This window comes from Carcharhinus amblyrhynchos, chromosome 12, assembly GCF_965287045.1.
Source record: "Carcharhinus amblyrhynchos chromosome 12, sCarAmb.v2.hapA, whole genome shotgun sequence".
In the NCBI taxonomy this organism is placed as follows: domain Eukaryota; kingdom Metazoa; phylum Chordata; class Chondrichthyes; order Carcharhiniformes; family Carcharhinidae; genus Carcharhinus; species Carcharhinus amblyrhynchos.
The window spans coordinates 1,143,453-1,165,951 of record NC_137335.1 but is presented as its reverse complement, the minus strand read 5'-3'; the positions used below and the strand labels follow the sequence as shown (position 1 = coordinate 1,165,951).

Sequence of the window (22,499 nt, the reverse complement as noted above, 5' to 3'; positions counted from 1 at the left end):
CCACTCTCTGGGTAATGATGTTTCTCCCTAATTCCCTGTTGGATTTATTGATAACTATCATATTTATGACCCATAACTTTGGACTCTGCTACAAGGGGAAACACCTTCTCCATGTCTACCCTTGCAATCCCCTTCAGAATTTTAAAATCCATTATCAGGTCACTCCGCAATCTTCTCTTTTCTAGAAGGGCCTCAGCCTGCTTGGTCTTTCCTTCTGCAGCATCCCACAGCCACAGTTACTCCACCACTGTCTGCAGGATGATATTCCAGCAAGGAATGGCTAAAAATACGTGAGAATAGTGGCATTGAGATAATGCCCCTGGATAGTAATCCAAAAGCCCCGGCTAATGCTGGGGACATGCATTCCTGGTGGAATTTATAATCAATTAATAAATCTCAGTCTCAGTATTGGTGACCATTACAGCAATGTTATAAAAACCCATCTGGTTCACTAATGATATTCAGAAAAGGAAATCTTCTATCCTCACCTGGTCTGGCCTACATGTGATTCAAGACCTATAGCAATGTGTTGACTCTTAATTGTCTCTGAGATGACTGAACTACCCACTCAGTTTAAGGGCAATTTGAGATGGGCAACAGGCAGCAACACCCACATCCCATGAAAGAATCAAGTTTAAAAAAAACTGAAATTAGTGCAGGATAAAATTGAAAACTTTGGTAAAAGTTGTGTCTACAAAACTGCCTTGTGGGAGGTCACCAGTGACAGGAAATTAATTTTGGACTTCCTGTAAATTTGGAGATAATCCTCAGGTTAGAGTATAGAGGAGCTAAGGAGCAAAAATATTCTACTTATCACAGTAGTGTTTGAGAGAACGAGGAATGTGATACCAGTGACCAATAGAATTGGGAGGAGAAGTTTTGAGGGATGGTGGGAGAGAAAGCAGGTTTGATAACAGCTGATTTAGTTTAATTACTAATTCAAATAGGAAGAAGTCACATCAATTTGCTATTGTGTCAAAGAGAGATGAGGATGATAGCATGGGTTCTAAACATTACTAAAACAACAAATAGGGCTCAACAGCCAACATTAAAACTTTTATGGCCTTATATCATATATAATTAAGGGAGAGATACCACAAAGCTTTGAAGTTAATTGTATTACGGTCATGAACCAAAATAGTTTGAAGTAATCAGAAGAGATTTTTTAATAAGCTACTAAAAGTACAAAGTTTACGCTATTCATTCTTTGCTCTTGACCAATGCTGTTCAACACTGGTCATATCATTGATTTTATCCACCACTAGAACTCATATCTTTTCTGTCTATCATTTAGTTTCAGCACACCTATTAAAGCTTTGATTGCCAAGTTTCATTGGGGCATCAAAGCAGAGTTGTACATAAAAATATTCTAAGTGGCAGCAATACAAAGCCTCACTGAAAACTACATACTGTTTTATTCCAGTATTTGCTATCCTGGAGGTACTAGAGTGAAACAAAATCCTCTACCTTCTACATCACCATCATCATCCGGATCTCCAAATGGATTTGATCCATGTGTATCCAGCTCTCTAAATGGGTCAAGTCTCGTGATAGGGGTATCCTCCTCTTCCTCTTCCAAAAAGTTGAGTTTATTTATAAGTTCTGCAAAAGATAATTGCGTCATTTCATTCCACCATTTTCACAAATGGTTTTCTGTTTGCAAAAGGAAAAAGCCTTATTCTCAAGGGTAAAACTCTGATAAGCAGAGGTCAATGTTAAAGTATCAATTTAAAAAATATTGGCCTCATGCAAATGGCTCAAAATAGAATCCGCTACACTCACATCAAATTTTAAAATTTAGCAAAGTGGGTAGGGAACTGTGACATTAAGTTTTGGAACAGTGACACAACAGAAGAGAGCGTCTCCATCTCTACATAGCAAAATGAAAGATGGGGACAATTCTCCAGAAAATAAATTTAACACCAAATAGACATTTCACTGTAAATACAGCACTAATCTTTTTATTCTCAATTACATTTTTATGTAATTTGTTCAATTAGGACTTTGTAGATACTAGGCCTGTCTAACAAGAGATCCACTTGTACTTCTGGTAGAAATGATTAATACTCTGCATTTACCCTAAGATCACAATAACCACAAATAGAATACGAAAATTATCAGGCCAGTTTTTTAAATTGTTAAATTACTTACCCTTTAGATGAATTTTTTCAAATTTAAAAAGCTATATTATAGTAGCAGGAAGGGGGGGAAAAATCAGGATATTGAATTTGATGATCAGTCATGGTCAAAATGAACAGTGGAGCAGGCTCAAAGGGCTGAATGGCCTACTGCTTCTAGTTTCTATGCAGCATCATTGAGCCAATCTATAATCAGAGCAACCTTCCTCTTTAAGGCTTTTGAATAGGGCCATGGGACCTTCTGCATCAAACTGAACCATCACAAAGTGTCCATTCCAAATTGTCTCATCAGCAGACATGCCTGTTTACAGTGGCACAGTTTAATTAATGACAGCTATTACAATCAGCAGCCTAACCAATAAGAGGTTTCATAACCAGCAGTACAAAGGAAAGAAAGCTGACATTTACAGTGGAGAATTTGCTCCATTGAAGAATAACTGCTATTGTTCTGCATTCATTATAATCCCCAAGACATGGTAGTAAATCAAGGAGGCCTGTGGACACATTTGAGTTGCACTGAAGTCTCAAAAACAACTCTTAACAAATTTGTAAGTTGCATATATTAGCTACACCAGTCAAACACTAGTCAAAATAAGATAACACAATGCAGTTATCCTACAATTCTCTCTTGTGCAGAAAAACCTGAGTGACAAGTGTTGACTGAGAAATTGTGCCAAGCTAATACAGAAGCTTGGATACCAGTAAGTTTAACTATCCATTTCCACAAAGAGCAAATTTATATCACAAAGTCATGGCCATCCATATTTTGACCATCACATCAATATACTCTAAAGAAATGCAATAACACCTTCTGCCATATGAAGCTCTGACACTATTCTGACTAATAATGGCCAATAAACACTGGCCTTGCCAGTGATGTTCACATCCTATAAAATGAATTTCACAGATGCACAAATTAAACAGTCGATTATTTTCAGAGGTGAGTGCCATATAGAGCAAGGGAACTCAATAATCAAAGCCAAGAATTCATAATCTTTCAGCAGAAATCAGTGCAGAGGATAGCTTTCTGTAACTCCCACTATGCTATGGAATCCACTGAATCCAACGGATACAGCAGGAAATTACCAGAAAAGATCAGCTTTTGAGGAGGAAATATTGTGCACTACACCACCTTTAATAAATATAGAAACTGAAAATTGTAACATTCTAATGCTTTTCTTTGGTGGAATAAACTAAACACAAATGGTTGTTTCTTAAAACCAACAGGTGCTTAAGCGTATTAAGAACGACTGCCACAACTAAATGTTCGGCCCATCAAAGCTGCCTTCTGTACAAAGTATGCAAAACATTTTCTAGAATATTTAAAGAGTCTATTCCACCTTCAGAGATGAAGTTGTGCAAGTCTACTGCCTAATCCCCAGTGGTAATCAAGTAAAACTCCAGTCTATGTACATAGTTCATTTAACCTCCAGCAGTTATTTCTCTTTATCTGACACTCCTACTCTTGCCCCAAGAGCATCGGAAATGGGAAAGTTAGATCTTCAATATCTGCACACTGTCAACACTTCAACAAAAGCAAAATACCATGGATATTCAAAATATGCAATCCTGTCCAAATATTTATCCACTGCTCCATCAGAAAAAGAAATTTCACAGAACGCCCATTAATTTTGAATTTATTTCTATAGCTCTGAGCTCAAAATCGATGTTGAAAAACTTCATACAACATTGGTGTGAATTTGTGTTTTTATATTTCTCAAGCCAGGAACTGCTACACTGAGCATCAGCACATTATCATATTGTGTTATAGACATGCACAGCAGTAACATTCATGCTCAGTCAATGCAAGATCTTCAGGAACAGTGTAGCAAGGAATCTTTTCTCCCATCCAACTAGGTTGGAAACAATGCAAACTTGAGGTGAGCAAGGACAGTCTATGAACCAACTATAGATATCAAACCTGCAAAACTCCAAGGTACAGATTTTGAGGCTCTTGACTGACCCAATCAATAGTCAATTGTCTAATTCAATAAAAAAAACTGATCAGAGCTTGCAAGGCTTCTGGAACAAGATAACCTGAGACACCTGAAGTGCATCAGGATAATCTGATTTCTCAAAATCTCTAATTTGTCAGTTTTTAAAACTCTGAAAAGTAGACAGTGCAGGGGAGTTGGTGAGATTGGCCAATATAATTACTGATATATTTTTGTGAAGTTCTGGATCTTTTATTTATTGAGTTCTCTAGCCACACAAGTTGGGACATCTGGGACAGGATTGGTTGATTTATGTTCTTAATTTTGGCCAGTTGGTACGGCCACAAGCATGGTAATTTTTTCAGAAGCTGCCAGCCTAGAACTTGCTCAAACATGAATTCTAATACAGAAACTTGAAACTTATTATTTCTCCTTAAGTTTAAAGTTTATTTATTAGTGTCACCAGAAGGCTCACATTCACACTGCAATGAAGTTACAGTGAAAATCCCCTAGTCACCACATTCCAGTGCCTGTTCGGGTACACTGAGGGAGATGCACCTAAGTAACACGTCTTTTGGACTGTGGGAGGAAACCAGAGAACCGGTGGAAATCCACGCAGGTGTGGAGTAAATGTGCAGACTCTGAACAGACAGTGACCCAAGTCGGAAACTGAACCCGGGTTCCAGGCACTGTAAGGCAGCAGTGCTAACCACTGTACCATCCATAATGCATGAGGTAGGTCAACTGCAATGTAATAGCCAGAACTGAACTTCAACCTGTGAATGTCCTGTTTCTCCAGGAAAATATTTTGAATTTTATTCTGAACGGAAAAACTGGAAAAATAGGGAAACCGGATAACTGAGATTGTCTGTTATTGGCTCTGATGGAAATGTTAGATAAAATAACACAGAACGTGGCAGGCACACCATGGACCTTTACAATACCAAATAAGGCCACTTGGCCCATAGCATCTGTGCCAGATAGAACTAACCATTTAAGTCTCTTTGCTCGTCCCTTACCCTTTATTCAAATATTTAATCACTTCCCTTTGAAAAAGTTTCAATTCTTCTTGTCAGGGATTGCATGTTCCAATAACCTGATATAAAAAGAAACAAATCCCTTTGCCCCTTCTGCTCTGCAGCTGACGAGCTTCAAATTATACCCTTCCAATTAGCATCAATCTTAAGTAACTGTACCAAGTATCCTCTTAATCATCCATTCCAATACAAAAGAGCCTGTTTCTTCTGGTAAGCCTCTCCTTAAAATGAAAACCTCCTTTTGTGGTTTAATCTTAATGAATCTCTTCACAAACATGACTTTGACATCTTTTTGAAAACAGATTCACAAATCTGGGCACAAAATTTTAATTACTGTCTTACTGAGGCACTGCATCAGAATTTATCAGGTTTGCAGTAAGAACTGATCCAGTGATGGAACAGAGATTCAAATACTATTGATGCTATTTCTGTATTTGGTTTTTCCATTGTTACCGAATATGGAACTGAATTATCAGTTAGTTGATGGCATCGTAGAGCGCATCTACATTGACCACAGCTTACAATAAGAACAAAAATGCTGAAAAAACTCAAGCAGGTCAGGCAGCATTTGTGTGTGGATAGAAAGTGACTTTACATTTCAGCTCACTGACATTTCAGTGCAGAGTATAGTCAGTAGCTGCAACAATATGGGTGAAGCTGCTACTCAGCCCAATAATGTGTGTGGTAGTCCACATGTAATGCCTCAGATTCAGCAAATGGTTGGGAGTGGGCTGAAAGGGGCAGGGGAGGATTTGGAAAGGGAAATACTGCCCCTTAATGACTCCCTTTACTTAAACATGCCTCAAGTCCTAGAGCTTGACCACACCTTATTTTCACTAAGAACCATCAATGTTTCAACCCTGAAGGTAGCAATGATTTCTTGTCCTCAGTCTGGTTCAGTAGCATATACATTAAGTGTTAATAAAACATGACACAGTGGGACACTGAATCATATTCATGATCATCTAGTATTCCCAATCACAGATGTTTTATTATGCAAAGTGCAAATCAGAGGTCAGATATTTTCCCTTCCAGCCAACTCGCACACACTTTGTAGCAGTTCCGAGGTGAAGCGATAAGGAAAAGGGGATAAAATAAAAACAGACAACAATCTTATTCTCAGTAGCAGGAAAATGTGATATAAGGCAGCTTTAGAAATCTCCTTGTGTTTTAGTCTCTTGTAAATCAGGGTACACAACACACAGCCAAGTCGCACTCAAGTGAAGCACTAAAGGTAACGTGTGTGTTTTCCTGAAATGAAAAGGCAATTCAACACAAACGCAAGAACCTGGCACGCACACACACAAATATCTTTCAGCGTTGGCAGGGGAAGATCATGCTTCCACCTGAAATGGTCAAGGTTTTCCAGTGGTCAATCCCAATTGCTAACCTACCCACGATATGTAGATTAGAATAAAGAAAAATAGGTTATTCAATAAACTGTACTTTTTGACTATGACAATAGCATGTACTTCAATTCAAAAATATCAATGCAGAATAAAGTCCCACATGCAGCACTCTATCACAAGCAGGTACAGGAAAGAGTATTTTATACGGATACTGCTGCACAGACAGCAAATAGAAAAGTACATCACATGCTATTGCTCAAAATTACAGAACAGCATATCAGCAGATGCAAGAAAATAATATAAGCAATATCAAGACGGATGAAGTGACAGAACATTACAGCTCACCAACTACAGCACAGAAGCAGAGCAAGACAGAGAAAGGAAGAAAGCTTGTAGACCTTCAGAAGAACTGGTTGATTTAGCTGCAGGCTTATTTGCTTGTTTTAGGCAGTCATCTTGTTCTTCATCTAAGCTGCTCAGAGCATTCAACTGGTTTACTATCTCTGTAAACAGAAGCCAGTTGAAATAATAAGAAGGTCAGGAATTTCTGCAACAAGCAACAGAGGCAAAATCCCGAAAGACATTTCTTATCAGATTCAAGTTATTCCTCATTTGCAATTCTCATAAGAGTTTGGTGCGCAGTTGGTGAGTTTTTTTTCCCCACAGTTACATGAAGAATGAACCAAAGAGACTACTTTGTTCTTTCATTTACTAACTTCCAAATACAATTGCCAGAGTTGTCTTCTATTTATGATTAAAGCTGCTACCGCTGTGTTTTAGCATTATCACATTGAGGCTAAAAGCATTCAACTTGAGGATTACATTTTGATAATAGTTTTATACGATTCTTCCATTTATTAGAGTATTAGACTTAGGCTTAGCTTTTTAATCTTAAAGATTGAAGAAAATACAAGTTACGCTATTACTGGCATTTCTGATGATATGGAAATGCAGAAGGCAGTGCGTTTTAGTAAAACCAGGGGAACTGTAACCTTCAGAAGTGTCTCTTGTTTATGTTGTGAAGTATGCCTCCATAGCCTTTACTGAGTTCCTCACGTCAGTTTTCTAATGTTGAAAGCTATAGATCAAAGGACTGAAGTGGGGTAAAATTTAAAAGCAGGATGTCACTTTGGGAAGCTTCTGACCATCTATCAGAGCAGCGTGACTTTCAGAGCAGCCTGACTCGAGGTCTGGAAGCATGGCATTCTTTTGTTACTTTCTTTAAAACAAAATAGCAGATTTCTCTTGAACAATAAACAATTAGACAATGAAATCCGTCAAAGATTCAGCATTACTCCTTTAAAATACATTTCTCTCTGCACCAAGAACAGTTCTCAAAAGCCTCAAGATGCTCAATTATTGGTGTCATCTTCAAATGCCAATCAAGCAGTTTCTACAGAGTTTTAGTTGAAGCTGTTTGCAACCTGCATCAAAATCTGCCTTTTTATCCAATTACATTATGTGGGCATCACAGGCAAGATTGACATTTGTGGCCCATTTGTTGCCTCTGCGAAGGTAGTGGGGGGTCACCTTGAACCACTGCAGTCCATGTGGTGTAGGTACACCTACAGTGCTGTAAGAGAGAATGTTCCAAGATATTAACAAAGCGACAGTAAAGGAACAGTAACATATTTCCCAGTCAAGACAGCCTGTGTGACTTGTAGGGAAACTTAGAAGTCATAGAATTCCCATGTGCTTGTAGACTTTGCTCTTTGTGAATTTTGAAGGTGATATTGTAGAACGCTTGGTGAGTTTCTGCAGCGCATATAAAGTACATACTGCTGCCACTGTGGGCTGGTGGTAGAGGGAGTGAATGTAATACAGGGCCCTGGTGAAGCTACACCTCGAGTAACGTGTGCAGTTTTGCTCTTCCAGTCTATGGAAGGACATTCTTGCTATTTAGGGAGTCCAGCGAAGATTCACCAGATTGATTCCTGGAATAGCAGGACTGACACATGAAGAGAGACTGGATCGACTGGGCTTGTACTCACTGGAATTTAGAAGAATGAGAGGGGATCTCATAGAAACATAAAATCCTGATGGAATTAGGCAGGCTAAATGCAGGAAGAACATTCCCAATGTTGGGGAAGTCCAGAACAAGGGGTCACACCCTAAGAGTAAAGGGTAAGGCATTCAGGACTGAGACGAGCAAGAATTTCTTCAGAGTTGTGAACCTGTGGAATTCTCTACCACAGAAAGCTGTTGGGGGCCAGTTTGTTAGATATGTTCAAGAGAGAGTTGGAGGTGGCCTTTGTAACTAAAGGGATCAAGGGGTGTAGAAGAAAAGCGGGAGTGGGACACTGAGTGTGCACACTCAGTCGTGGTCATGTTGAATGGTTGTACAGGCTCAAAGGGCCAAATGGCCTGCTCCTGCACCTATTTTCTACGTTTATGGTAGCGGATAGGTGTTGATCAAATGGGCTGCTTTACATATGACTCAGAGACAGTAGGTCTTGAGATTAGACGTGTTGAGCTTCTTGAGTGTTACTGGAGCTGCAGTTATCGAGGCAAGCCTATTCCATCGCCCTCCTGACTTGTGCCTTGTAGTAGGTGGACAAGCTTTGGGATTGAGGAGGTGAATTACTCATTGTATAATTCCCAGCCTCTGATCTTCTCTTATAGCCACAACATTTAATTTTCTGGTCAACAATATTCTCCAAAATGTTGTCGCTGGGGTATTCAAGAATGGTAATGCTGTTGAATGTTATGGGGATATTACATAACAATATTACAGAGAGGTGCAAAAATGACAGAGTCCTTAGAATGGGGGATTTTAATTATCAAATCGGGATAATATTAATGTAAGGGCCAGACAGGGTCAAGAGTTCCTGGAGGGTGTTCAGTAAATTTTTCTACCGCAATTTGTTTCCAGTCCAAAGAGAAATGAGGTCCTGCTAGACCTGGTTCTTGGAAAAGAAGTGGATAAGATGATGAAGCATGGTTAGAATATTTAGGGAGGAATGACTATTGTATCATAAGGTTTAGGCTGACAATGAAAAAGGACAGAGAACAATCTAATGTAAGAAAAATTAATTGGAGGAAAGCTAACTTCCATGGGATAAAAACAGATCTGAGCCAAATAAACTGGAGTCAAAGACCAAGAGGAAAGAAACAGTAGCTGATCGATGGGCTATCTTCAAAGCAAAGCTAATTCAAACACAATCAAGGTGCCTGAAAAGGAAAGGTAGGGCAAACAAAACCCTGGATGACAAAGGAAACAGAAATTACGATAAAGAAGAAAAGGTTTTGTTATGACAGGTGGCAGGTAGAAATCACAATTGAGAACCAGGCTGAAAATAAAAGGTTCTGAGGGGAGCTGAAAAAGCAAAGAGGGAGTATGAAGAGAGAGTGGCAGTTAACAGAAAAGGAAATTCTAAAGTCTTCTTTAGGCATACAAATAGTAAAAAAGTGGTAAAAGAAGTAGGGATGACAAGGGACCAAAAAAAGGGGAATTACAACTGGAGGTAAAGGGCATAGCTAAGGTATTAAAATGAATGCGTCGCATTTGTACTCTACCTAACAGTGTAGTGGCGGCTGGTTCAATTGAAGCATTTAACAGGGAATTAGACTGTCATCTGAAAAGGAAAAATGTGCAGGGTTACCAGAAGAATGGAACTAGGCAAGCTGCTCATTTGGACAGCTGAACTGGTACAATGGGCCAAACGGCCTCCTTTTGCACCATAAGAATTTGGTGTGAAGTGTTTGCATTCTTTCTCATTGGATATGGTAATTACCTGGCATGTTAACTTGTCTATCAACTCAAGTCTGAATATTGTCCCGGTCTTACTATATGTGGGCACTGACTGCTTCATCTACTCATCTTGTACCTTTTATGTAGTTTTGCTTTGTATTGTTCCCTAATCTTTATCAAATGCAATACATTTTTTATTCAGTCAAGGGACATGGGCATTGCTGACTGGCCAGCATTTACTGCCCCTCTCTGGTTGCCCTCGAGAAGGTGGTGGTGAGCTGCCTTCTTGAATTGCTGCAGTCCAGGTGCTGTGGGTTGACCCACAATACCGTTAGGGAGGGAATTCCAGGATTTTGATCCAGCGACTGTGAAGGAACAGTGATATATTTCCATGTTAGGATGGTGAATGGCTTGGAGGGGAACTTACAGGTGGTGGTGTTCCAATGTATCTGTCTAAAATCTTTGGTGAATTGCTGCAGTGCACCTTGTAGGTGGTACACACTGCTGCTACTGAGCGTCGGTGGTGGAGGGATTGAATGTTTGTAAATGTGGTGCCAATCAAGTGGGCTGCTTTGAACTGGATGTTGTCAAGCTTCTTCAGTGTTGTTGGAGCTGCACCCATCCAGGCAAGTGGGGTGTGTTCCGTCACACTCCTGCCTTGTAGATGGTGGATAGGCTCTGGGGAGTCAGGAGGTGAGTTACGTGTCACAGTATTCCCAGCCTCTGATCCGACCCTGTAGTCACTGTGTTTATACAGTAAGTCCAATTGAGTATCTGGTCAATGGATGTGGGCAGTGGGGATTTGGTGATGGTTACACCATTGAATAGTGAGGGCCAGAAGTTAGAGTGTGCATTATTGGTGATGGTCATTGCCTGGCATTTGTGTGACGTGAATGTTATTTGCCACTTGTCAGCCCAAGCCTGGATATTGTCCAGATCTTGTTGCATTTGAACATGGACTGCTTCATTTATTTGGTTAATAAATACTTCTCACTTCATCAGCAATACTTTCTTCAGCTGTATCAGATTTGTGATTTCATAAAGATCATCCCATCTTACTCATATGGCCAGTTGTTACCATTTAATTTCAAAGTGTGTCTAAACACTGTTGGTTTCTGTTTGGAGTATTTGAATGTTGCCATTATATAAGTTGGCAAACACATTGCTTTAGCAGCTGTGTTTTCACTTTATACAACAATGCCAACTCTTTGAAAACATATGCAAACACATCACCTGCATTTTTTCTATTTCTCAGCATATCAAGCACAACAAAGTGAAAGGCAGACCTGCGTCCATACTTCTGCACTGCTGCACCTGAAGGTGCAAAGCTGGCCAAGGTGGCACGTTCCTTGGATGCTTTTGAGATAACTTATCTTCAGTTTGTGGCTTGCAACACAAGAATGCTGAAAGGAGGAGCTTTGGGGACATCTCAGTCCAGGTCACTGTTGGACTCTTAACCACTGGCAGAAAGGTGACTTTCATCCCTTCAGAATCAAACTCATGCCCCACATCTGAAGGCTCCACACTAATCCATAACGCTGTCTAATCACTATGCATTGAATTTACAGGATATCTTTGGTTGGCACATTTATAATGATTTCACAGATAGTCTTTCAGAGAGCTGGCCAGCTGAAATCACAATACATCCATAGTAATGGAGTGATTAACTTGGTCTTTGCAGCACTGAACATTACATGCTGTTAACCTGTCCTGTTATCTGTTTCTATCTACAAGAATTCAGTTGTTGCTCAGCTTTTAGATGGAGTTTTATCCATTCTGTAAAAGCGCAGCTGACACCAAAAAGGACACCACCTCATCTGCTAGTTAATAAAACGTGAAAACACATTTCTGGAAGAGATTCCTGCATAGATCAATTCAGGCTATATTCCATATCCCAATATTGCTTTCCTTTAAGAAAGCTGTACCTCAGATACAGACCAAAAGCTCAGTTTCTGATTAAGACCAGCACTGTAATCTCTGGAAATATGCCACAAAAGGTCACAGTATTCAGAATGTAATCTCACAATGCTTTATAATTAAAACTGAAGCTACCCTGCAGACATATAACCTGGATATAAACAAAGTACAAGAAAAGGCCTGGTTCATTACACTGGTTCCATTCACCACATAACCTACACTATTATAGATCTACCCAACCCATTTATTATCCTAGGGAAACATGGTACAAAATTTCTTCCCATCGCCCTAGTGTAAATCAAACATGATTTCAGCTCATTCATTAACCTCCCAAATTTATACAGCACCCTAAACAGCAAAACAATCAATATTAACCTCCTTTCTCATTCATAGAATCACTACAGGATGGGAGGAGGCTATTTGGCCCATTCAGCCCACACCAATGATGACAAGTCATCATTCAATTCTTAAAGAGGTGAACAATGTGAGTGGAAGGGACATTAAGGAGTATTAACCTGGGCTTAATGCTCCTTCCACTCACATTGTTGGCCTCTTTAAGACTTGAATAGCAGGTTAGGTGTAAAGACTTGCATTCTAATCAGTAATCTGTAAACTGTCTGTGCTGTTATATGCTCTGTCTGAGGCCAGAACTCTCCATTCACCTGATGAAGGGGCAAACCCCGAAAGCTTGCAAGTTTCCTATCAAATAAATAAGTTGAACTTGAACCTGGTGTTGTCAGACTTCTCACTGTGACAACAATCTCACCCAGGGCACGCCCTATCCCTGTAATCCCTATTTACCCTGTTAATCCCCTTATCCTAAGCATCTTGGAACACAAAGCAGTAATTTCCCATGGCCAATCTACTTAACTTGCACATGTTTGGACTGTGGGAGGAAACCCACACAGATGGAACTGAACCTGGGTCCTTGGCGCTGAGGAAGTGACCAGGTGTGTAGATGAGGGTTGTGCAGTCAATGTAGTTCATATGAATTTCAGCAAAGGCTTTGACCAATTCCCACATGGGAGACTTGTAAAGAAGGTAAATGAACATGGGATTCAGGGTAATTTGATAAAGCAGATTCAAAATTGGCTCAGTTGTAGAAGACAACGAGTGATGACAGAAGGCTGCGTTAGTGACTAGAAGCCAGCAGCCAGTGGCGTACCACAGGGATCTGTGTTGGACCCCTATTATTCATTATTATATTTCATATAAATAATATTGATGACTGTGTGGGGGGTAGGATTAGTAAGTTTGTGGATGATACAAAGATTGGACAGGTGGTTAACAGTGAGGGGAGTGTCTTGGGCTACAAGAAAATACAGACGGAATGATCAAATGGGCAGTTAAGTGGCAGATGGAATTTAACCCTGAAAAACGCAAGGAAGAAGTAATTTGATAAGAAAGTGCTCGATGAATGGTAGGACACTAGGAAGTTCTGTGGAACAAAGGGACCTTGGCCTGTTTGTCCACAGATCTCTGAAAGCGGAAAAGCATGTTAGTAGTGCGGTGAAAAAGGCATATGGGACACTTGCCTTTATCAATCAAGGCATAGATTACAAAAGCAGGGAAGTCATGCTGGAGTTATTTAGAACTTTGGTGAGTCACAGCTGGAGTACTGTGTGCAGTTCTGCTCTCCACATTATCGGAAGGATGTGATTGTACTAGAGGAGGTGCAGACGAGATTCACCAGGATGCTGCCTGGGATGGAATAGTTAAGTTATGAAGAGTGGTTGGGTAGGCTTGGGTTGTTTTCATTGGAGCAGAGAAGACTGAGGGGCGACCTCATTGAAGATTTCAAGATTATGCAGGAAATGGATAAAGTGAATAAGGAGCAGCCGTTCCCCTTAGCTGAAGGGTCAGTCATGGGATTAGGTGGGAGTTCAGGTGCTTCTAACGTGTCAGTGTGAGCTCAATGGGCTGAAGGGTCACTTCTGTGCTCTATGATTGTGATTTTGAGTGTTGCCTGCGAGTAATTGCATTCCCCCACTACCCCATTTGAACTGGTCAAATGAGGTGTTATGTATACACTGTTGCTGACAATCGAATACAAGAGTTACAATCATTATTTTCCAATCTAATTGAACCATCCCTGAATCTAGGGAAGTTTGGAAAATGAAAATCAATGCGTCTAATAGATTTGTAACAAGTTAACTCTCTGCCTGAGGCCATGGTTAACGGCAAACCTCTCTACATTCCTCCTGTGACACAGGCTGAGGCAGGTTTAAGAGGTGAAGTGAGATTCTTCAGAAAGGGTGAGAGTGAGACAGAACACAGGCCTTCTCCTGCTCCTAATTCATACAACCCCGGCAGGCAGCGCGATCCCGGTGGGTGGGAGGGCGGTGGGCAGCGTAACCCCAGCGGGAAGTTGCTTCACAATTATAAACAGTTCTGATTATCCAGTGTTAATCCACCTCATTATTTCCACCCTTTCCGATGGTTTTAGAGTTTATCTCAATTGAACATTATTTTCAAGCTCTGGATATTGAAGAATCGAAAGAAGAGCCATTTAAACAAAAGATAATTTCAGCAGAATGCTTCTTGTTTTGATTTTTTCAGAACCTCAATCCTCAGTGACGAATGCTTTCCACTCACTCCTCCTTGACAATTTTGGCCTTTCAAAACTCAGAGATAACCAAAACGTTCCCCAACGATTATGCAATTCCATAGGTATAACAACCACACTGAATTAGTTATTTATGGAATTCTGAGATATGCAACTGAACCTTAGTGAATTTGAGGAAATTATTAATTATCAGAGAGCTTTATGAAATAAAGAATAAAATGAAAAATATAATCCTACTGTGACAACAACCTATTTTGATGAGAGAGGTTACTTTGACTGGATGACAAACTCTGGCAGCATGAATTTACATAGAACTTCCTGCTCCGATATCCAAGTAATTCCCAAAGGCAAGGAAGGCAACCAGGAGTTCATCAAAAATGGAAAAATCCAATTGGAGCTAGAATATAATGTTTTTTCTTTCAACACAAGTCATTCTATGCAAATTGCAAACTAAAGCAAACACTGCAAAACTTCTTTTAAATTTCTGATTGTTACACAGCATTAAGGAAATGCAGAATTACACACTTCACAGAGAATTGTCAATTAGAAATACCTTGGTTAATTATTTCAGTAAATAGAAAGGTTTTTGATATTGCCTCTCAGGATTAAAAAGCAGAATTATGATTCATTTACATTCAATGATCCATAAAATCTCTGTACAATTTGCTTTGTTTTATTTAGAATTATTCTGCATCATTATCATGTTTATCATAAAAAGTAACGTGCGAAATACTAAGAAAATGCAACATACAGCATGTTAATCAGCATTGTTGCATTTAAATTTCAAGATGATATTGAGAGTTGCACTGCAGTTCATACAACAGGCTGAGCACCACAAACCTCCTGATCAACATGGCGATGTTTCCCACTTGTCAGCTGTTCAGCTGGAAAGCTGATTTCTTAGCTAAATCCTGGGCCAGTTGGCAAAACTTCTTCTTGTTGAATGAACTTATCATAGCAGAGCAAATTTATTTAACAACCAACTATTTAAATCCCTTTGAAATTATCACTCAAGTAACCACGATGTACCACTTCAGATTAATCTTATCACAAAGTTAATGTCAAGATCACAATGCCTTGCTGTTGAAAAGTGGTCGAGTTACAAATAAAACAGATCACCAAGTACATGTTCAAAGCAGAATGTTGGCTGCCGTCTCGATCTGAAGCCAAACAAAGAAATACAAATGTAGTGCAAGTCAGCGACGTGAAGCTGCTGTACTGTACTCTAATACTACGACACAATTATGAAAATAATAAATCATTCATTGAATGACAGTTTTTATCATAATTTATGACTTCCAGCAATTCACCGAGATGGGAAGGAACTTCTTCAGCCAGAGGGTGGTGAATCCATGGCATTCATTGCCACAGAAGGCTGTGGAGGCCAGGTCATTGACTGTCTTTAAAACAGAGATAGATAGGTTTTTGATTGGTATGGGGGTCAAAGGTTACAGGGGAAGTGGGGGAGAATGGGGTTGAGACACATATCAGCCATGATAGAATGGCAGAGTGGACTCAATGGGCCAAGTAGCCCAACTTTGCTCCTGTATCTTATGGTCTGTGTTCCAACTGACTAATTTTTGAAAAAATATAACATGATTTTTACAAATATTGCTCATCAGACACAAAACACAGATAGTAGCTAAGTATCCCACAGTGAGATGAATTGCAATTCTATGACTACGATCCCTTATTCTTCAAAAATTACGTATTTGAAGCAATTCCCTACTATATATTTATCATTGTTAGGATCATAGGAATAGGAATATGCAACTCAACCCCTCAAACCAGTTCTGTTATTTAATGAGATATGGCTTAACTTCATATATGACCTGATGAAGGGACACTGTTTCCAAAAGCTTGTGAGATTATCAAATAAACTGGTTGGACTCTAACCTGGTGTTGAGAGACTTCTTACTGTACTTAACTTCATATACCCAGCTTTGCCCCATATCCTTTAATACCTTTGGATAACAAAAACAACAATGATCTAGCGTTAATTATTGTTGATGAAACTTCTACCATGCCTTATGTGTAGATCTGTTTCTTAACGTGAGTGGCACGGTCGCACAGCTGCCTCACAGTGCCAGGGACCCAAGTTTGATTCCCGGCTTAGCTCACTGTCTGTGTGGCGTTTGCACGTTCTCCCTGTGTCTGCGTGGGTTTCCTCCAGGTGCTCCGGTTTCCTCCCACAGTCTAAAGATGTGTGGGTCAGGTGGACTGGCCATACCAAATTGCCACTTGGTGTCAAGGGGACTAGCGGGCTGAATATGTGGGGTTAAGGAGATAGGGACAGGGTGGGACTGTGATCAGTGCAGACTTCATGGGCCAAATGGCCTTCTTCTGTACTGTATGGATTCTATTCTCTCATTCTAAACTTAAAGCCTGAAAGTTCTGGCTCTAACTTTTAGGTTATGCCCCCAAATCTAAGACTCTCCAGCCAGCAAAAATAATTTCTCTCTTTCTATCCTATCTGTTCCCCTTAATATCTTGAAAGCTTTGATCAAATCATCCCTAACCCTTCTAAATTCCAGGGACACAATCCTGGTTTGTGTAATATCTCTGTAATTTAACTCTTGAAGTTCAGGTGTAATACCAGGAAGTTGATGTTGCACATATATTCTCCTTTTAAGAACATAAGAACTAGGATCAGGAATAGGCATCTGGTCCCTTGAGCCTCCTCCACCATTCAATAAGATCATCGCTGATCTTTTCGTGGACTGAGCTCCACTTATCTGCCCATTCACCACAGCCATTAATTCCTTTACTGTTCAAAAATGTATCTATCCTTGCCTTAAAAACATTCAATGAGGTAACCACAACCACTTCACTGGGCAGGGAATTCCACAGATTCACAACCCTTTGCGTGAAGAACTTCCTCCTCAATTCAGTCCTGAATCTGCTTCCCCTTATTTTGAGGCTATGCCCCCTAGTTCTGGTTTCACCCACCAGTGGAAACAACTTCCCTGCTTCTATCTTATCTATTCCCTTCATAATCTTATATGTTTCTACAACGTTCCCCCTCCCACTCATTCTTCTGAATTCCAATGAGTATAGCCCCAGTCTACTCAGTCTCTCCTCATAAGCCAACCCTCTCAACTCTGGAATCAACTTAGTGAGTCTTCTCTGCACCCCCTCCAGTGCCAGTATATCCTTTCTCAAGTAAGGAGACCAAAACTGTACACAGTACTCCAGGTGTGACCTCACCAGCACCTTATACAGCTGCAACATCACCTTGCTGTTTTTAAACTCCATCCCTCTGGCAATGAAGGACAAAATGATAGTGCCCAGAACCGAACACAGTATTTCATGTGTGCACTAACTAAGGATTTGTTTGGCTGCAGCTTAACTTCTAACCTCTTTTATTCTTATCCACTAGTTAAGAAGGCCAGCAGTCCATTAGCCTTTTTGACAATTTTTTTGTGCCATGGATTGTTATTCAATAATTTCCGAATATATCAAATCAGGAGTCCTATCGAAATAAAAGAATAAGATTGATCATTAACTCCCTATTTAATGAAAACGCTCAAGTTATCATTAATTGTTTAGACTGAAAAGACAAGCAAACAGGGAAATGGTGATGTAATGGCAATGTTATTGCTCTAGTAATCCAGAGGCCCAAACTAAACAGGGTCAAATCCCACCGTGATACCTGGTGAAATTTGAATTCAATTATTAAATCTGGAATCAAAAGCTAGTCTCAGTAATGGTGACTATGAAACTATTAATTGCCATAAAAACCCACCTGATTCACTAATGTTCTTTAGGGAAAGAAATCTGCCATTGTCACCTTGTCTGGCCTACATGTGATTTCAGAACGACAGCAATGGAACACTTAACTGCCCTCTGAAATGGCCTCACAAACCACTCAGTTCAGGGGAAATTAGGGATGGGCAATAGCCACTGACCTTGCCAGCAATGTCTACATCGCATGAAAGAATAAATATCTTACAACAGTCACAACAGCACAAGTATTACCAGTAAAACAAATTAAATCTCATTCTCAACTTGATCACGTGGAACATAAATAGTCAACTATTCATTTCCATCTACCAGAAAATTCTCAGGAGAAAAAAAGCACAAAAACAGCAAAGGCAACACACAACTAAGAAAAGTCTTCATATGTACAAAATTAAGATGAATAATCTTTAAAGTGTGCTGAGATTATAATATCTTCAGAATCATGACGAGTAATGTAAATGTGATCTCTGTGTACCAGTAAACAATCTTCCCAACAAGGGTGTCTTTGAACACATATTAATAGTGATAGAAATAGCAGGCTTAAATATCCTACAGAGAGCATACAAGTACCACTGCTGGAAGGGAAAGACTTCATTAAAAGAAATCATGTATTTTTCTTTCAGCTAATTTAGAACAGCTTTTATTGAACTGGTGGAAGAATGAATGACAACAACAAGAACATTTTATGGCAGTGAAGTATTTTTGTATGTATTGTTTAAATGCACCTGTCTACCTTTAGATATGTTTTCTGAGATTGGTAATAAATATATCAAACCTGTAATTTTTGCTGACTTCTCCTCTTGATTCACTCGGTTTTCTTCATCTTCCTCATTTTCTTCCTCAAAGTCATCCAAGTTTCCAATATCAGCTTGTTTCATACTCATCAGACTAGCCAGGCTTTGCATATCCTCATCCCTGTTCACCAGAAACAAAACCAGTCAAAAACTTCGGCCTAGAAAGCTTGTTGAATAGCTTAGTTTTATCTTTTCAATGCAATTTACATAGAAACATAGAATAGTACAGCATAGTACAGGCCCTTCGGCCCTCAATGTTGCGCCGAGCTTTGTCTGAAACCAAGATCAAGTTATCCCACTCCTTATCATTCTAGTGTGCTCCACGTGCCTATCCAATAACCGCTTGAAAGTTCCTAAAACGTCCAACTCCATGATCACAGCAGGCAGTGCATTCCACACACCAACCACTCTGAGTAAAGAATCTACCTCGGGCATCCTTCCTATATCTCCCACCATAAACCTTATAGTTATGCCCCCTAGTAATAGCTACATCCACCCGAGGAAATAGTCTCTGCACATCCACTCTGTCAATCCCCCTCATCATCTTATAAACTTCTATTAAATCGCCTCTCATCCTCCTCCGCTCTAAAGAGAAAAGCCCCAGACCCCTCAACCTTTCCTCATAAGTCCTACCCTCCAAACCAAGGAGCATCCTGGTAAATCTCTTCTGCACTCTCTCCAATGCTTCCACATCCTTCTTAGTGACGTGACCAGAACTGCACACAATATTCCAAATGTGGTCTCATCAAGGTCCAGTATAGTTGCAGCATAACCCTACAACTCTTAAACTCAAACCCCCCGTTAATAAACACTAACACACTGTATGCCTTCTTCATGGCTCTATCTGTTCAAGTGGCAAACTTCAGAGATCTGTGGATATGAACCCCAAGATCTCTTTGCTCCTCCACATTCCCCAGAACCCTGCTGTTGACCCTGTAATCCGCATTCAAGTTTCGTACCAAAATGAATCACCTCACACTTACCAGGGTTAAACTCCATCTGCCACTTTTCGGCCCAGCTCTGCACCCTATCAATGGCTCTTTGCAGCCTGCAAGAGCTCTCCACCTCATCCACTATTCCACCAATCTTGGTGTCATCAGCAAATTTAATAACCCACCCTTCAGCCCCTTCTTCCAAGTCATTGGTAAAAATCACAAATAGCAGAGGACCCAGCACTGATCCCTGTGGAACACCGCTGGTAACTGGCCTCCAATCTGAAAATTTTCCTTCCACCACTACCCTGTCTTCTGTGAGACAGCCAGTTATTTATCCAATCCGCCAAATTTCCTTCTATCCCACACCTCCTTACTTTCTTAATTTAGCAGACAGGGAGTCAACTCCATTGTTAAAGGTCCCCCAGCATCTTGGAAATTTGTCCAGTGAATGGCTGCAACGTACAGACAAAGTAAGTGCTTCCAAGGTTTGATGGCTGTGAACAGTACCAACAACATCCTGGCAGAAGCATAGAGCTGGGCATTTATTTCCCACCCTAAAATCCTGTCTCGGGATCCCACTGGGGGTTGCAAATCACTGTTTGGGAAGCTCTCACATGGATTCAGAAAGAGCTTGCAATCTCATAAATTCATCCCAACTGCAAAATTATATACATCACTTCATATAACAATGTTCTTGGACCATGTGGTAAATTGATCATTTACACTGAATTAGGAAGCGACATATCAATTTTATTTGAACAGAAACTTCAATGTGAAAGACAGTAACCAATAGATTGAACTGATTTTAGATCTATCCCACTCTTGGGAACACATTAAGGCATAAGAGTATATACATGAAAGAGAAACCCATGTTTCTTGGTACTGAAGGTAATAGTGGTTTGTGATACAAAATGTGTCTGGAATTGTTCACATCCAAAACAAAACTAGAAATGTTAGCAAGGCTCAAAGAGATTTTTAGATGCACCATGTGGATTATTGAAAATTAGTAAACTGGCCATTTCCTCACAGATTTTTGTGGTTAAGTTCAAGATTTATGGATCTCTAAATTATGACAATTTAAATTAGAAGTTTTACTAAGTCATACAACTTTGAGAATGGGCTGAATTTTATAGAGATAAGGGTCCATGGAACTCCACAATAGCAAGGAAGAGGAGAGAAAAAGCTCTAGTAAAAATGTTCTACTGCAATGTTACTGTCTAACACTGGCATTCTGCACATTTAAAATTGAAAAGTGCTTTCTCTGTGAGGGAAAGAAATCTGGCGGGAGGTGTATCTGCAACCAGCTGATCAATTTTACATATTCAAAGCAGAGCCCCTAACATTGGAAGGAAGAAACCAATAAATAATGAAACAAATGTCAGTTTATCAAAGATGGCAGATAACCGGTGATTGTTCACAGTCTGGACAAACAGTGGGATAATATCCCACAAAGAAAACCAGCAGTTTTTCAAGGGAAAAAAATATATGGGATCATTTAATCATTGTTCTTCTTTGATGTCTATGAGTTTGAAACCTTTGTTACTAAATTTAATTTGAGAATGGGGACATTGAACAGCTTGGCAGTTTCACAAAGAAGCTGCCAGCTGGGTATGTTACTCATGCCTCTAATAACTGTTTAAGCTGCTCTTAGAAGTTCTTATTGTTCAAAATAGATATCATAAACAGTTACACACAAGTGGTTGAATATTGCTGAAAAAATACATTTTGTCGTAGCTCCTCTTGCCTTTGTCAGGACAATCACAAGAATACCAACTTTATGCTCTGGAAAGAGGGTGCTGATTGATTGACAAGTGGACTGATTAGTCGAGGCTTTGCCATTGAGAATGCACCAATTAACAGTGACTGACAGTTAACTACCAAGTATTGCTTGAAAATTTAAACAAGGCAGCTTCACTCTGATTGGTCAAGACATTGTCCTGAGAAATGAACCAGTGAATGGCTGTCATTTTGCTTAGCTGAAACAGGCACAATGTGTTTCCATTGTTCTGTCTGTCAGGCCTTGTGTATTAACACCTCATTTCCAGCACACACAAACACACCAAACTCTGGGCCCGACTCTCAATCCTAAATTATCAGTGCAATTCTTACTATTGAGCAAATATTTTCCAATCACAGAATTACATCGGATGTTGAACATTGCATTTTGAGTTTTGCAAGCACAGTCTGCCTGGGGGAGGGGGAGATGCAAAAAGAACATAGAATAGAACCAATTTAAAGTGTGATGATATTGTGCAATTTTATATTTAAGGGGGACTGCTTTAAGATTCAGTGTTTGGTTACAAACAGTCAGTTTGTCTGGTGGGAATGCAGCAGATGATTGAGCACAAGACATTTACTCATTTTAGTCATGTATGTATTTATTTAGCAGAAGGCTTA

General features: G+C 39.8%; 1 protein-coding gene across 6 annotated transcripts in view; it reads right to left on the bottom strand.

Annotated features, from left to right (window-relative positions):
• ehbp1 (EH domain binding protein 1) overlaps window positions 1–22,499 on the bottom strand; it is a 302,265-nt gene that overhangs the window by 185,382 nt on the left and 94,384 nt on the right. For 3 of the 6 annotated variants that reach the window (XM_080199948.1, XM_080199950.1, XM_080199949.1), the window contains exons 7-9: window positions 19,149–19,288; window positions 6,857–6,961; window positions 1,468–1,602 (exon numbers count right to left, since the gene is read on the bottom strand). In XM_080199948.1, the coding sequence (XP_080056074.1) occupies window positions 1,468–1,602; window positions 6,857–6,961; window positions 19,149–19,288 (380 nt within the window). The remainder of the gene's footprint in view (window positions 1–1,467; window positions 1,603–6,856; window positions 6,962–19,148; window positions 19,289–22,499) is intronic. The other 3 variants (XM_080199951.1, XM_080199952.1, XM_080199953.1) reach the window with 2 other exon arrangements.